Consider the following 17917-nt stretch of genomic DNA (forward strand, 5'->3'; position numbering starts at 1 on the left):
TCCTCATAAGGTCCATAAAGAAATTTGAGACTTATTATAAAAAGTGAAATCAAGAAATTAATCCCAAGTAATGGCACAGGTTTCACCATATCTCATTCATCTTTCTGAAGAGCCATCATTGTTAGCAGGGGAAGACTTTTCAGCCACACACACTTTCCCATACACAATTTGAGCAGTTTTCAACATTTTCCTGTCTGTAGGTGACAAAATTTTTCAATGGAGATGCAGATTTTTACCTATTAGCTGCTGTCTTTTTATTTTCTTTTTTTTTTCTTTAAGGGATCTTTCACAGGCTTACTAGAAGCCCACAGGGATCCAGCTGAACACAGGTATACTTGATAATCCAGAAACAGACCTTTAAAAGATCTGTATTACACTATATGAATAACACCACTGGTTTTACATGCTTTGCTAGACAGTGTGTAAACTCTCAAGAGAGGGCTACACAGTTAACCTTCAGCCTGACCCTGCATCTCATGAGTGGAGTTCATGGGAATTTCACTGGAACTGCAGAGAGCAAGTACACATTACAAGCAAAATAGAGTATTAAATAAATTAAATTTTTTTAAAAATCACATGCCTCAGTTTGTGTTTTGTTTATTCATTCATTTGGGTTTTTCTAATAAATGGAAATATGGCTTAGGTGTTTCCCTTACCAGAGGTTTCCCCGTCAGACCCTCCAAAAGGTCCAAAAGCTTCCTTCCATCTTTCAGATCTGTGAACATGTCCTTAACTGGGGCCTTCCCACTCTGCAGAAGAAACAAAAGCAGTAATAAAAACTGTGTTTAAGCAGAACTTCCCTGAAAATAGATACTTTTTCCTCTGTATCTTTTAATTTATTCTTATTTGGCACTAAAAGTAGTAAATGAAAGCTAGGGGACTGCTACAGTGATCAAGAAGGAACCCTTCCCTTTTTAAGTGGTTTTTTCTTTCCTCCCCATCGCTGTGGTTCTGTGCATCAGCAGCTTTGTACTAAGGAACCAAATCAGCACATCCTGGCTCAGATTAGGGTGGATGCATTAACACGCAAAGACAGCAAAGAAAGAAAACTTGGCATCATTGAGGAATCATTTGAGAAGGAATGCTTTGGTTTAGCTGTGTCTAAAGGAAGACGAAACTGAGGTTTTTCAGAAATAAGCTACTGGGACAAGTTCTCTGACATTTAAAAGACAAAGACAAAAAATTACTTGGAATTGAGCCCTGTGTAAGGAGATGCCACTGTTCTACACAGACCAGCAGATCAAAAGGTATCATATTTATTGAAACAAATTAATCATTTTCTCTACCATGGAAAAGAAGCATAATGTGAAACTCAGAGCTACTCTAAATAATAAATTTCTAATTTTTGCTTTCTTTGGGAGTGGAGGGACTCTGTACAAGAATTGTGATAGACAAGAGCAGAAACATGTTAACCTTTTCCATGTTTCCTTTTTATCTGATCTCTTCTTGGACCATAAGAAAGTTATTGTGGGACAGCTCTACAGGGCAGGGGGAGAAGACACAGCCAGTAAGTGCATTTTCTTTGTACTACTCACCTGATGTCTGCCAAGAAATCAATTAAACTACTGCTTTCAGTGTCCCTTTCAAGTGCTAATTTGAGAAGAAAAATATTTTCTAAGTATCACAGAAAGCTCCAATATTGCTTTTTTCTATCACCTTGACTTTTTAACATTGCTCTTCAGAAAGAAGGCTGTCAAAGACCTGCCTTACATAACATGAACTAGCTGACACAGATCTCTTCTGCCTTCACTTATCTCTTCCTGCCCTACAGCTGCTGGTAATTGCCAAATACTGGCTAACAAATCAGAAAAAGAGAACTGAACAGCTCAATGAACCCTGTTTTCTGGCAAATGTGTGGTTTTCCACAAAATCCATACAGGTTTTTCTTAAGTGTCCAATTTAGTTAGATTTGATACTACTAAAACTACCAACAACACAAAAAAGTCAGAGTTGAACAGCTGCCAAGCCATATTTTATTTTCCTGTACAAAAATGTAACTAAATGTAACTCCATTTCAATCAGCTAAACAGTGGTAAGTATGATCTTCCTCTCAGAGCATGCACTTTTCACAGATGATTCAGATGCTTCACAGCTGCATAGCAACTTATGCTGGGGCATACAAGGGGACAACTGGTTGGAGAGATGAGGGGAGAGCAGAGGCTGTTGTCTGCCTGGACTTCAGCAAATCTTTTGACACTATCTCCCATCATATCCACATAGGCAAACTTAGGCATGTGAACCAGACAAGTGAAAGGTGAGGTGGATTGAGAACTGGCTGAATGGCAAATCCCAGAGGGTCATTATCATTCACACAGGGTCTAGTTGGAGGCCTGTCAGTTGTGGAGTCCCTGAAGGTTCAATATTGGACCCAGTATTGTTTAACTTCTTCGTCAATGACTTGGTTGAAGGGACAAATGCTTCCTCAGCAAGCTCACTGACAACACAAATCTGGGAGGAGTGGACAATACCCCAGAGGGCAGCCCTTCAGAGGAACCTCAGCCTGGAGAGATGGGCAGAGGGGAACTACATGAAATTCAACAAATATAAGTGCAGGGTCCTGAACCTGGGGACAGGTACATGCCTTGGGCTGATCTGCTGGGAAGCAGCTCTGTGGAGAAGGACCTGGGAGTCTGTCTGGGAAGCTGTCCATAAGCCAGCAGTGCCCTTGTGGCTAAGGAGGCCAATGGTATCCTGGAAGAGCACTGCCAGGATATCAAGGGGGGTGATCCTGTCCCTCTACTCATCCCTAGTGAGGCCACATCTCATTAGGTGTGTGTGTGTGAGACTCACGAGTGCTGCGTCCAGTTCTGGGCACCCCAGTACCAGAGAGATGTGGAGCTCCTGGAGTAGCTCCAGCAAAGGGTGACAAAGTTGATCAAGGAACTGGCGCATCTCCTACAAGGAAAGCCTCAGGGAGCAGGGCCTGTTCAGCCTCTAGAAGAGACAACTGAAACACAATCAGTGTCTATAGGTATCTGAAGGGAAGATCCCAAGGGGATGGAGCCAAGCTCTTCTCAGTGGAGCAAAAGGACAAGAGGCAACAGGCAGAAACTGACAGAAGTTTCACGTGAACATAAGGAACACCTTTCCTGTGCAGATGACTGCACAACAAAACAGATTATCCAGAGAGGTTGTGGAGTTTCCCTCACTAGAGATATTAAAAAAAACATCTGGGTGCAATCCTGAGTAACATGCTCTAGGGCTCCCTGCTTGAGCTAGGAGGCTGGACTAGATGATCTCCAGTGGTCCTTTCCAACCTTAACCATTCTGTGATTCTATGAGTCAGAGAAGAGGGCAACAGAAATGTAGATGCAGAGAAGCCTTTCTACAGTTTATGGTGTAATACAGGAGAAGATAAGTCACAGTGCAATTAACCCAGATGCCAGTAAAATTTAGTTCACATTTGGTTTGCATCACCACATTGAAGACAGTAAAAGCAGGTTGCTAAGGGCACAAGGAAACTGTTCATATGACCAGAAAAGCAGGCAGTAGGAGCTAACAGAGGTCTCTGGATGCAGTAATATTCAAATACTCATTTTGGAAGCAAAAAACAAAAAAACAACCAAACAACCAACTCAACTTGTTAGTCATTGAAGAGAGGGGGAGAATCACCTCCGCTGACCTGCTAGCCACACTTTTTTTTATGAAGCCCAGGATATGGTTGCCTGTCTGGATTGAAGCACACATTGCTGTCTCATCTCCAGTTTTTCATCCACCAGAATCCCCAAGTCCTTCTCCCTGTGGAGAAGGCTGCTCTTAATCTACTAATCTCCCAGTCTGTACAGATTGGGGAATGCCATGATGCAGGTGAAGGCCAGGACCATGTACTTGGCCTCGCTGAACTTCCCAAGATTCACATAGGCCCACCACTCTAGCCTGATATCTTTCTGGATGACGTCCATTCCCACTTGGAAATCAACAGCACTTGCTCAGCATGGTGTTATCCGCAAACTTGCTGAGGGCATACTCAAACCCACTGCATGTCACTGGTGATATTGAACCCTACAGACGACATTAAGGACCCCTGAGGGACAGCACTTGTTTCTGATCTCCATTTGGACATTGAGCAGTTGACTGCAAATTTTTGGATGCAGCTGTCTAGGTAATTCCTCATTCATCTAACAGTCCATTCATCAAACCCCTATCATCTCTCCAGTTTAGTGACAAATGATGCTGTGGGAGACACTGTCAAAGGCCCTACAGAAAGAAGGCCTTTTTATATAATTATAATTAATTGTATAATTATAATCAGAACAACACACACATATAACACCAAAACTGAGAATGTTATAGCCATATATCCTCAATGAATTTGTTGCCTTATGTCCAGAAGTTAAAAAGGATTTGGATCTACTGAAAAAGCAGAAAGATACATCATTTCATACAGTGCAACAAGGATATTGAGAGCATACAGCCTTCTTTCTTTGCTTCCATCCCCTCACTTCACACGCATGAAAATAAGCTGAATGACTTCCTGCTTTCAGTTGTTCATTTCAACATGTCATGGTATGTTCCAGCCCCATGCAATGCACCCTGTTGTGATGGTGGAAATAATTCAGATCTGCTTTCTCAGGAGAATGACTTTTCCATTTCACTGGCCATCAGAGCACCATGTTTTGCTGTCTGTTTAAAAAGTCAGCAGAAGAGTATTAAATCATTTCTGCAACTAAACTACTCATTCCTGTTTGTAAAAGTATATATAAAGTATATACAAAGCAATATACAAAGCCTCTGTACTTAGTGAAGTCTAGTATATGCTCTCTGAGGGAAAGAAGTCAGCTCACAGGCTGTATTTCCCCACATTGCAAGGTGACTCAAGTTTGCTAAGAAAAGGTTGCAGCACCCACCCCACCAAGCCCATCCCCACAGAAGCACACCCACCAGGAAAGCCGGAAACCTGCTTCTCCAGCTTCCCATGCCCACCTGAATCACATGCAGACACCTGGTGGCAGCTGCCACCCAGACAGCCTCAGCTATCCCACCAGGGCACAAAGCCAGCCCTGACAGTCAGCTGATGTCCCAATGGAGCAGAGACGGCACAGGCACTGCATCCTGCTCTGCTCACACTGCCTCCTCACAGTCATGCATTTTCCTCACACCTGAACACACATTTCCATGCAGGATCTGCTATGTGAACCATACGGTCTGCAGTCAGAAACACCACTGCTCTGTCCTCCAGTGCAGCTGGATACTGGACTGCTTTCTTGGGATGCAGTTCAATAGCAACTGTGCTTCAGGAAGTCTTCTACTTTCTTTATCCAGAGAAAACAGCTACAGATCACAGCTTCTGACAGTCACATGACTAATGAAGTTTATTAAGCATATAAGGGTGCAGGAAAATAATTTATTTAAATGGCAGCCCCAAGTGATAGTCCCATACATTTACCTCCCCAAAGAAGACAAGGAAAAGCTCTGAGGCAATACTGACAAAGCAGTTATGCATGCCCTCCTGTGCCAGGCATGAGACAGCCCAGAGCCAGGCCAGGCTGCTGCCATCACCCTCTCTTTGTGATAAAACCCATGTAGAGCCTCATCACCTTACAGGTAGGGCCCACCACCCAGCCTTCTGGGGCAGGCTGCTGGGGCAGTGCAAGGGCAATCTGGGAACTGCAATATATGGACTCTAAGGCTGGACCTGTGCTTCTAGTCCAGGGGCCAGGAGCAGACTTGAACCCTGGCTCTGACCCAGCAGCCCGACTCCCATGAGGGCACCTGTTCCATGCAGACTGCATTGGGGTGAAGCAGGCAGCCCTGAGACCAGCTGTGTGCTGGGGCAGTCTGGTGTGCTGCTGCAAGAACCTGGGCTCTGGGGGAAGACAGAAACTAAGGCATAGGGCTCTGCAGATTGCTTCCCTTGCCATCGCTACCCACATCCATACTGCTCACTCCTAATACCCCAAAAATATTCTGGCCTTGTGAAAAATAAAGCCTGTACCCACAGATAGACACAATCTGCAGTATGCAAAAAGCACATACATTTATCTCTCTAGAGTCTTGTCTGGCATACAGTATGCTAAGGCAATCTAAATTTCTCTTCTCAGAACTGGCATTTTACTCACATTCTAAATACTTAAAGACTACACAACTACAAAGTAGTTCAGTCTCTGCCAGTATCTTGTAAGGAGAAGCAGTCCATCACTGAGCAAAATGGATCAAGAAATTTAAGTATTTGTCTAATAAGAAAGAGTGAGAGTGACAAACCACACCAAGCCTTTCAACAAGGGCAAGTGGCTAGTCATGGTTGTGTTGGTAAGCACTTAAAGAGCAGCTTACATTGTGCTAAGCACTGTACAAATACGAGGCAGATAATGGGTCCTTTCTCAAAGACAAAAGAGAGTCCAGTTTACACAACAAAGATAGTATAAACGACAGGCAGGGACACACTTGGTACCAAAAAAGCTGTGCCGGTTCAGGGTGTAAAGCATTCACATCCCCCTCACCGAACACTTTCATCGGTTAACAGAAGGTAGTTTTTCTCAGCTTTGCTTATGTTTGCCACAAGAGCAATAAAAGAAACAAAACAAAAACAAAACAAAAAAAAACTGGCAGAAATCTCTTTCCCTCCGCCTGTTCAAAAGGGCTTTGCCAGCAGAGCTGTACACAGTTACTGTAATAGACACAAGGGGGGTTTGACAGAACAGACAAAAGAACATAATTAATAGACTTAACTTAGAAAGAGGCAGTGTTGGTTCCCCAGTGCTTTAAATTAGCACTGATAGCAGGAAAGGGGTTGATTCACTTAACAGGGCTGCTGTAAGGGAAAGAGGAAGAAGAAAAAGGAAAGGGAGGCAGAGCAAGAGAAAGGAAAGTAAAAAAAATAAGAGCTAGAGATTGTACATAAGATGTGGGCTAGGCTTGCTTGTGTCCTCATGAACTTTGCATGGTGACATTTGTTATGCACCACTAGGCACACACACACAAGGATCAGAACCAGATCCAATCCATCATGTTACATTTATTCCAACAAACATTTTGGTGCCAGCCTTTGTGTGAACACAAATAAGGGAGGGAAGAGACAAAGAACTTTTGCTAGTTATCCACAGCAGAAGCCACTTTTTCTGTTGATTTACCTCATAAAGAAGCAGCAGTTTATTAATGATCTCTGAGCTGGAGACCAGATGCTACCATATGTACACAAGACCAGGCACCTCAGGCATCAGTTTTGCACGTTCCAGCAAGACACTGGCACTATTTGGGACTGAGATACCACATGCAGTGATTTCCTCACAGCAGCAGCCTTCATATGCCCCTTTGGCCTTCTTTCAAGTCCCTCTACCTGGATCAGGTTTAAGAGGGTGACTCACACTTCCTTGTGTGCATCTAGAATTGCTCACAAAGACAGGTCATTCAGGCCAGCCAACATGACTGTGCAGAAATCATTCCTTCTCTTTGCCAGAAAGCGTTCCCAGGAAGTGGATGACTTAAAAAAATCTGATCTGGATTTTGTTTATAAGTCATCCAGTGCTGCCGACAGTAGAAAGCCCAGCCATCAACACTTACAGTTTGTCCTACTAAAGCCACCACAGCTACAAAACAGTGATGACTCTTGAGTATATTCTACAGTAGAACATTCTTAATTGTCCCTTTATTACCAATGGGGAACTGAATCAAAATGAGCCAAGTTAGAGAGAAAAAGGGAGTCACAAATTCTCAGTAGGACAAAACCTCCTTTTTCTAAACACCAGCTATTATGTATCATATTATCATGACTATTTATGTTCTTTATTCTTGAACATGAAATTATATGCAAAGGCAATCATTAAAGAAGTTGAAATGTTTATCTAGTTGTTTAACTAGAAACATGAAATTTTCTCATATTAATTACCTATAGCAGACAATTCACCTGTGCTTTAAATCAGTAAGTATTGAAGGTACATTATTAAACCTAACTTTTGCAATTAATGAATGCCAAAGAGATTGGAAAATAAGAGATAAGCCACCTCTATTTCACATCCTTCTCGGAGATACTGATTCAGACCTCGTGGTCACAACATTAAAACCAGGATGAAAGGTCCTCTCAGTTTCACAGGTAATGCACACTGGCTGTCACCAGGAAAGTAGCACATTTCATGAAACCATACAAATGACCTTCACCAGCCACTAAGGGAATGCAGCAGACAAGTTCCAGCTGCTGAGAGCAGTGCTGTGAAAAGCCCTGGTTGCCATTTACATCAACTGCCACTTCAGGAACACCAAAGCAACCTCAAAAGACATAGGAAGCAGTACATACTGATTTTCCATCAGATTCTTCTGATCTTCAAATGTCACTTTTATGAAGTTAAGAGTTGTTTAGTTAATTATTTTTAACCAACATATGACAATTTTAAACATCTAATAAGATGCTCAGTAAATAAGTCAAAGTAGTAGTAGAACTGCAAAGACCCCTTTCCTTTGAGAATGGGTAAATATTGGACAGGCTGGGCTCTTAAATGAGAGCTTGAACCATCCATAATGTTCAAGTACATTCCCAGGAAACTCATGGTAACTAGTTTAAACTCAACACAGGAGCAAGAACTACATTTTATTATGACCAATACCAAGTAAGAAGCATGTCAAGTGCTGCTACATCATAAGGCCAGTACATGGGAACTCAATGTGGGAAACAAATCAGAAAGCAAAAGGTCATTGCACAAAGTAAACAACCATGTCAACAAATAATCTTGCCAGTTTCTAATTTAAGACCACAGACATGGTTTACAGCAGTATTTTTGTTAAAATGTGATACTTTTTTCCATTCTACTTCCACTCACATTCAGGAGTTATGGGATTTACCATTTATGTATTTATCATACATAAATACTAGCTGTACTGTGACAGATATATTTTCCTTGAGTATGCTCTACTCCATGCTGAATATTTCCAAGGAGTTGTGGCATCTCAACACGACACTAGTACCAAAACTATGAATTCAAATACCAAGTAAAACAAATAAATAAAAAGTTACAATCATAAGGGGAAGACACCTTATAGAAAAAAATATATATAACTACTGGTGCTCAAAAATAAAACAGTTACAAGCAACTAAATAGCTATTTAAAACCCCAGACTAACAGGGGGTGGTAGGGGGAAGTAAGACTCATCACTGGGATATGCCAGAAATTTTGATTCTACTAGATGACAGACATGAGTTTAAGGAGCAGCAAAGCTCCTTAAAAGCTAAAAGCTAAAGATAGTTCAATTCACAGAACACCTAAAATACTTGACTGACACCATGACCAAAGGAAGGAAAATCTAACAGTGCAAATAGCATAGCAAGGCATCAGTAACTCTGCAGATCTTTCTCTCTCCAGTGTATTTATTAATGCATCTACATAAGCTTGCGTTATAATAACAGATTTAATGTAACAATACTAACCTCAGCATGCAATTAAGCCTCATTATGTTATATTACCAGCAGGAGCAGCTGAGACCATGCTTACCACTGTCAGTTATTTCTCTTGTAAGACTGAAAGGTTATCCTTTTATTTATAGTTTTTCAAGCCAGATAACTTCAAATTGTAACTTGGATCCTTAAAAAAAATTGCTGCTAACCAGGCTGACTATTCTCATTAGCTAAGAGATAAAGGAACAGATCAGCTTTGGTGCCTCTACTAGGTCCAGCTCTAGTGCCTGAGGAGGTCAGACAAACACTTGAACAACTGATATGGTAACCTAGCTCATGGATCAGTCATACTCTATTCCAAACCCAGATCATTAACCAAAGTCAGCAATAATTAAGTCCATATTACTATACCAAGCTTTCAAGTCCAGAAAGGGAGATCCTGCCCACACCTTGCTCTTAGGGTAGAAGACAGCAGCAGTTGAGAGGAGGGCAGAAAAATGGCAAAAATGGAGTGCTATGTATTATTGCTTTTATGCTAAAAAGTAGTCATCCTTACCATAACTCATTAGTGAAGAAAAAATTATTTTTGTGCTTCTTGGCTAATATATCCTAGGCCTAGAAAAGGCCTATTTGGTCTCCTCATAAAAAGAGACTAAGTAGACTAAAAATTGACTTTTTTTAAGGCTGGCTCATGCAAACACTATTTCTTTTCCACCCAGATTATTACTCTTTTTCCACCAAGGCTGTGGCTTTTTAAGCTTTGGCCATCTTTGAGTGATGTCACATTTTACAGTTTAATTCAGCATTGAAAAATATCAGAAGCAATTAGACTGTATTTTACCAGCCATCAAGTATTTCCTTAGACTAGAAAAAGGACTAGATACTATCTTAGCTGATGTCACCTTGGACAGACAAAATTGCCTAATCAATCTTTTTGGTCTCTTTTCTTTCATGATTAATACACTGAACTCCATAATTCTTTTCCCCCAAAAAAACACTTCTGAAATGTCTTTGACCTCAGGTATCTTGGGTCATGAGAAATTAATTATCATGAATAGGTATGATTTTGTCTTTAAAAAGACTTACTGTAGTTCCTAAGGGTCAGCAGTAGAGCTGCAAAATGTCTTCAGAAGTACAGGACCTGACATTTACTATTATGACAAAACAACCCTTAGAGGAAAGCAGAAAATTAAGGAGCAAAATTGGAAGAAAATATCTATTCAGCACACCACACAAAAAGCTAAAAGAAGACTTTGTAGGTAACGAATTAATGGCTGGTATAATGAAGGATCAACTGTGTTTCAATTTCAAGATGCATATAAAACCGTAACATTCCAAAGCACCCCAAGTACAACTCATCAGTTCTCCTACTGGCCTGTCTTCTCTCATCTTTCTTTGGTGTCCTTCCAGGGGAGGGGACACATCAGAGCCCAGGAGAAGAAATGCACAGGAGCCCCACACTGAGCACTTGCCTTCTCAAAGGCTAACTTGGAGCTCAGCCCTGGAGGATGCATTCTGCTCCCAAGCTGCACCTCCACTTCTTCTTTACTCTAACCCTAAAGTGAAACATATTTTTGGAAAACCACAGAGTAGGAAAAAAGAGCTTAAGATGCTGCATAAGTGTGGGATGTCTGGCTTTATCTACACTGGCAGGTCCTGGCCTGGCTCCAAGCCCTGTCAATATTGGCCAATGCAGATGTCAGGGCACTAGCACAGGACCTGGAGAATCAGAATCACAAACACATGCAGCAAGAACACTACAAATGCACAAGACTGTACAAGGCTTCTGTACATTAAAAAAAAAGAAATTGAGGGCTTGGATTGGAAAGCGATGGGAACACATGATGGAAAGGAAACGGAGGCCCAGCACTCAGGCATGCAAGGGCTTTGAATGCAGTTCCTGACACCTTGGAACAATGCCCCAGCTGGCTCCATTCAACAGCCTTCCATATGCAAGACTTATAACCGAGGGGCAGGGAAACCTAATGTCATTTTCACAGCGTGCAGCAAATCTCTGGGCTTTTATGCTCTTTTTGCAGAGCACAACCTTCCTAGCAGTAATGCTTTTTTTGCCATCCCTGTGGGAAAACTTCCCAAATATAATGAAGAAACAAGTCTTTGGTAAAAAGACAGAGCCTCAGTTTGTCCATGCTGGATCTGTGAACTTCCTCTAGTGAGTGACAGCACTAAGTTCTAACAGGCTGTGACAGACCTGACTCCATGGGTCTAAATTAAGTTAGGGCATCGTGTTTCTTGTGCTGACTCTGTATTCCACCTGCCAAGACCAGGAATAGCAGAAGAGGAGAGGAACCCATCTGAAAGTAAACTTGGAAAAGTACCACCTTGGAAAATTAGAAAACTAAAGCCAGCAAAGACTGAATCCTGCAAGAAGGTAAAGGGAGGGCAAGGTTACTACCACTGAGACAAAGGGAGATGCAAAAATAGGACTGACCACACAAGCATCAAATCCCATAAAGGCTGTAGAGGGGAAATGAAGGGCAGACAGAGCAGGTCTGGAGCTTTGAAAAGAAAAACTGAGTCTTGATGGGAATATATAGTATAGTGACAAAGGCAAAAGTGAATATGAAATAGGCAGGGCAATCAAAACTCCGGATTTGCCAGGCAGGCAAGGCTTCTGACATGAGAGGGTGCTGAAGTGAGGAAAAAAAAAAACAAAACAAAACAAAAAACAAACCATAAACAGGGTCAGAGAGTAGGAGTAAAGAAAGAAAATAGGGCAGAAAAAAATTGTACTTGCAGGGTTCTAAAGTGGGACACAAGACTCCTGAATTCCTTAACATGCCTATCAAGTTTCTAGAAACCTTCTAGAGTTACAAGTGTGAGTATCCAACTACTTTGTTCTGTAATTATAAGCAGAAGCATCAGAGATGCAGAGATGCTGCAAGATAGAACAAAAAAATCCCAGGCCTGCTGATACAACATGTAAGTAGATAAAGAATAAAACTATTCTGATATTTGGATAAACTAGTGTTGATTTCAAAATCTTTGTTCACTCTCTCTTTACCTATGTGAAACAACATATGGGTACCGGAGAACTACATTATCCTGCAGACTTGAATTCAAACTCCACTGTTAGCCAGAAGTTCCCCTGTGACTCATCAGAATCATTTAAAACACAATTTTACATGCAATTACTAACTGTGTGCCAGATTAAGAGACTTCCTTAGATCATTAAACCCAGTCCTTGCTGACATAGGCATAATCATCTTCAAGACCCTTTTCTATGCTGATCAAGATGCATCTGAAAACCAACTAGATATTTTGGATGGTTTGACAGTTTGCAGAAGAATGAACCCTCTGAATTCTGTCATAAGACTCAAGAGTTCTGTTTTATATCAAGAAATGTCAAAGAAATGTCAAATCCTCTGGGATAATTTAGCTAAAGTCTCAGATTGGGCACTCAAAATTAGTAGCCAGTTCTGATGTTTACTTTTCTTTATTTGCAGTTGCTAAAAGCAACTGTGACAAGATAGCACTTTTGCACTGCAGAAAGGAGTTCTGAAAATAATATATAGATATGAACTGGTAATTATTAATGAAGATTAATATAGAAAGGGATAAAGGGATAGAAAACAATGCTACATGGTGTGAAGAACATCTATTAGTTATCCATACAACTAGATGCTTTAATTGGTAAGGCTATACCACAGGGAAACAGCTAAATCTGACTCCTGAAATTAGACTGGACAGAGCAATGGAAAAAATACAGAAAGTAAAAACATTACATGGCTTTATAAACATATGCTGAAATGCTCTGCCTCAATATTTATTTGAGTGCAAACTTCCCTATTGGTTAAAGCTTGGTAACAGACTATTTATCTAACAATTTTTATTCCCTTTAATTTTAACAAAATATCCTTCCTACACAGCCATCACAGGCTTGTGAGTTGTAGTGTGTATAGCTCTCCTAAGGTATTTCTACAGTGAGCATTGAGTCTTGGCTGAGTACATTTACTGACCTTAAGACTCAATCCACTTAGAATGTTTGTGCCTTGATTTCAAACACCACACACAAATAGAATGCATTGTTCTATCACAGTTTAAACTAAGAGCACAAAACCAAATTACAGTACTAGAAACTACACCAAGAGCTCTTATCTCACTGATCAGGGTCCCAAAGCAGGCACCTCACAGCATAATTGATATACTTGAAGTGTTTTACTTACCTACCTATTCTCTGATGAGAGAAGGGAAAGACACTGCTCTCTTTCTAGATCCTTTGTAAAACCCTATTGAATTGTCTTAAATCAAACTTGGCATTATGCAATTGCAATTTTAGGATTTTTGTACGCTAAGCTAGTTTATAAAGGCTCAACGGATTACTTATTATTTGTTTAAATGAAGGGCGAGTACAATATAATTAACATGGAGGAACAACTAAATTTTTTGAGTGAAATTTGCAATTCCACACAAAATACCTAAGTTACCATTTTGTTTTCTGCAGTGTAAGTCAGATTACCTTTAACTAACCTCTAAAAGCTCTCTATCCTATTAAGCAGCTAAATCAATCTAGTTCACATAAAAGGAATTTTAAACAACCCAAATGACTTTGTACATGCAAAAACTTTGACACAGAAGGACTGAAAAGAGTCCCTTAAAAATATAAAGGTACAGTTAAAACTAGACTTTCTTACGCGAGGTGATTTCTACTTAACACCATCAATTTCCTTGCAATTTGAACATGCCAGTCTGCATAAATCCGTGTCTTGTCATGCCAAAATAGTCATGCTCAAATTTGAATTGGACATGCAGCAGTCGGGAGTATGTCCTTTCATAGGAGTCTCTTTAATCATTAACAAGGTTTTCATAGCTTCAGGTGTTTAATGGGCCATGAAGTTACAGAGTTATGAAGCTGCAGTTACTTCAAATCCTATGAGTATCTGACCATATCCTGTGCCAGGGAAATCCAGGAGCTTAGCAGGATCTGTCTGATTACACAGTATAGAAGGAAAGACACTTTGTAAGATATACCCATGGGTGTCCTAGCAGAATGACTGAAAACAATTTTACCTTCTTCAATACAATGTCCACAGCACTCACAAACAAGCCACCTGGCACATTCTCAGTATGACTGTCATTCGTTCTCAGTATCACTGTCATTTCCATGTTCATGTCATCTTTATGCCAGCTACAGGACTACAAACAGTCCTTTCCTTCTCACCACATTTTCTTTCCTTACATGATCTTGCCCTGCCTAATGCTCCTCCTGCAGGACCACCACTCCTCTGGGCAGCAGTCAAAAGCTGAGCATAGAGCAACCAGTTACCCACACACACTCTTCCTCTAAAGAGCAAACTGGCCAAAAATGTATTGGATGAAGAGTGCAGGATATCAGCTTTCAACCAAAACAAACCTAAGCCAAAATGATTCAACCAAGGCCACAAGCCTTGCATTGCCCAGTGTCCTGTTGCATGGGAAGGAAAGGAAGGTAAAAATTCCTTACATTGCTGATCAAGAACTCCAGAAGGGCAGAGCTCCAGAAGCAGCCATTCACTGCTAAAGCATTTTAGCAGCTTTATTTGAAGAAAAAAAAAAAAACCAACCAAAACAAAACAAAAAACCCAAACCAAACCACACCAAACCACACACCCCTTCCTTCTATATTTATATCTGCTTTTAAGATTTCACATGCATGCCCCTTTTCAATAAGGGCACACAAAATAGTAGTTACCCCATTTGTAGCACCACACTAGCTAGAAAAAACATGAGATTTCCCAGATAATATCCCAGGTTCTTTCACAAATTCAAACCATGAAGTAGGAAAACTTTCCATAGACACTATGCTTCTGGGCAAAGTGTCATTTTTCCCTATCAGAAGAACAGTGTAAAAAGCAGGCTTTAAATAGCATTCCAAAGCAAACTTTACTTCCTTTCTCATCCCAAACCATTAAAGATCCTCAGTAAGTTTCAAGCCAGTAAAGAGAATTAAAATGAGAAATGTACAGCATGAGAGCCAAGGAAAATTCAAAATGAACAAGTAATTATATAAGATTTCAGTCAAGACTCGAGTAGTAACACCAGGTGGCTTCAACTAGAGGTTTGCAGAGTGGGCAAAGCCGACTCAGTAACAGAATAAACACAGTAATGAAGGTTCAAAATCTGTTGCAATGCACTCTGAAAACTGCATGTAGAAATCAACTAAACCAAACCAAAGCTAAACAAAACCAAACAGACACGCTCATGCAAAAAACTATTCTAATATATTAACAAATAGACTCTTTCATTTTTTCTTAAAATACAGTATGTGCATGAGGAAATTGAGGGAGCAAACACTACAGTATTTTATCTGTTTTCACTCCATACTGGCATTTTACTAGGAGTATTCAACTAGAGTAAGAGCAAAGCATGTTTAACCAAAATTATTCTAAACAGTGAATCAAACAAAATAAAAGTAGTATATCCAAACCAACATTACCTTGGAAAATCGAGCATTTATCCATTTTGTAAAGGTTTTTTTCTGTACATCATTGTGTTCATCTGGAGAGAGAGAACAAGAAAACAATGAGTAAAAATGCATTCTTCTTACTCCTAGATTGTTCAATACAGGTCACATTAAACACTGTCCTGAAAAGTGGGAGAATTTTTTGCCTAATCTGTCAATAAAGCTGCTCAACACTTTGGTACTTGCAGAGTCACACAAATGTTTTGCCTTTGCTAGTAACTACAGCAGCTCTTTTGCAGTAGAATCAGCCTCACAGCACCTCCCAAGCGGGTTTCTGATGCATAAAATTCACAAGCTCCCCATCTGGTGAAAACAACCTATGAAACCATGGGCTTTTAATTAACAGACTTTGTCAACACCTTTTTGCCTGAATGCATTACTCCAAAGGGTGCCGAGGCCCTTATTCAAGCTTCTGATGCAGATAATAGCCTCCTTCGGTACACAGCACAGCTACTGTGGTAGCAAAGCTGCTGGAACAACCCTTGAAGCACTTACAGCCTTACCCACCCTCAGCCTGGTTTTGCACCTGGGTTCAGAACCATGTTAGTGATCAGTCACAGACAAGTTCAGCTAAAGCGTGGGAAGGGCTGCTGAGCCCTTCCCTTCAAGTGCCCTGCTGGTGTGACACCAAAGTTCCACCACGTCGGGTCTGGGAGACAGCCAGGAGGACCTAGCAGGACAAGGAGGAAGGCAGGCAAGTGCCTGTAGGTGAAGAGGGAGGAGCAGTGGCCTCCAGCTGTGCAGAGAGACAGCTTCCCAGGATGCTTAAGGAAGCCATTTAGGAGTCACCTGCAATTTTACAGAGCCTGTCCCACTAAACCAGGGTGAGTCACCGCCAGCACAGGACACTCCTGCCTGTATCACAGGACACATCTTGGGTAAATTGCACTGAGCACTGCTAAAGGTGAGCCTATGCTTCATCACCTGTACTTAAATGACAGTGAAATAACTGCTGACAACCAGACTAGGCGGAAGGACGTTCACCCAGCATGGATTTCCAGGTCTGCTTGCTGCAGACAAAATACATACATACATACATACATACATACATGGAGCCTGTCAAAGGCTTTAACCTCCAAATCCCTGCATAGACCACAGCCAGGGCAGCCAGTGCCTTACACCAGGCAAACTGTTTGTCAGCTGCAGCCCAGATCAGGAGTCTCTGAGAGCCCTTCAAGACTCCACCAGCTTCTTGGCAGATCAGTCTAGAGATACCCTCCAGGCGACCACAACACGCTGCTGTCAGGAACGCTCTCTTGCAGAACCTCTTGGTGGCAGCTGGCATCAATCTTTCCAGACTCCATACCACAAAGCAGCACAACACGACAGTGTTCAGACTAACAGTCCCTGCACTTGGAATGAGGCCATAGAAAAAAAAGCCGAATTGCAACGCAAATTTTCTACGTCACACAATCGTGAAAATTCGTGCAGTCTGAAGCAATATCAGATTATGATTAAAAAGCACCACTTACAAGATCATATACCTCAGCAGCAACTGGGACTGTTGCACAATAAAGTTTTATCTAAAAAATTCAGATGTTTATTTAAAAAAAAAAATTAAAAATCACAGAATACAACCAGAAGATTTCTTATATAGATGACCTCGACATTTCTCATTTCTGGCCTGACATGCACCTGAAGCTGATACCATCCATGTATTCACATCTAATATATCTAGCCAGAAAGCTGTTACACACAAACCAACGACCAGGTATGCTTTACCTAACAGCAAGGAACAGTGGCTACAGCTCAGCCCAGACACAAGTTACATCGGTAAGAAATGAAGTGTCAGGACAGTTGAGAAACTTAAACTGTATGAAATTGTTCATATCCATTTAAAATAAACCCTCAGTTCTGGGCTTCTTCTAGGCTACAGCTGAAAAACCTGCTTGGGACACAAAGGGTGCATGTCACCCAGGAGCCATTGCTTCACCCTTCTATGCCTCTCCTCTTTGGCAGCTAAAGCTGATCCAACAGACTCTACTCTTGAGTCACACCTTGAGCTCAACCAGACATCAAAGACAGACCAATGCATGAAAAGATTTTTCTGAGGAAGATTCAAGAAAGCTGTGGCAGCTGCACAGCATGCCATGCTCAGAACATTGAAACTCAAGGTGCTGTTTCAGGGGAGT

The 17917-nt window shown here is 41.1% G+C and overlaps 1 protein-coding gene across 6 annotated transcripts in view; it reads right to left on the reverse strand.

Moving 5' to 3' along the window:
• The window catches only part of UTRN (utrophin), a 359524-nt gene that overhangs the window by 286474 nt on the left and 55133 nt on the right, over positions 1 to 17917 (reverse strand). For all 6 annotated transcript variants that reach the window (XM_069010451.1, XM_069010452.1, XM_069010449.1 and 3 more), the window contains 2 exons: positions 15759 to 15820; positions 657 to 749 (listed from right to left, as the gene is read on the reverse strand). In XM_069010451.1, the coding sequence (XP_068866552.1) occupies positions 657 to 749; positions 15759 to 15820 (155 nt within the window). The remainder of the gene's footprint in view (positions 1 to 656; positions 750 to 15758; positions 15821 to 17917) is intronic.

This window comes from Aphelocoma coerulescens, chromosome 3 (genome assembly GCF_041296385.1).
Source record: "Aphelocoma coerulescens isolate FSJ_1873_10779 chromosome 3, UR_Acoe_1.0, whole genome shotgun sequence".
NCBI lineage: Eukaryota > Metazoa > Chordata > Aves > Passeriformes > Corvidae > Aphelocoma > Aphelocoma coerulescens.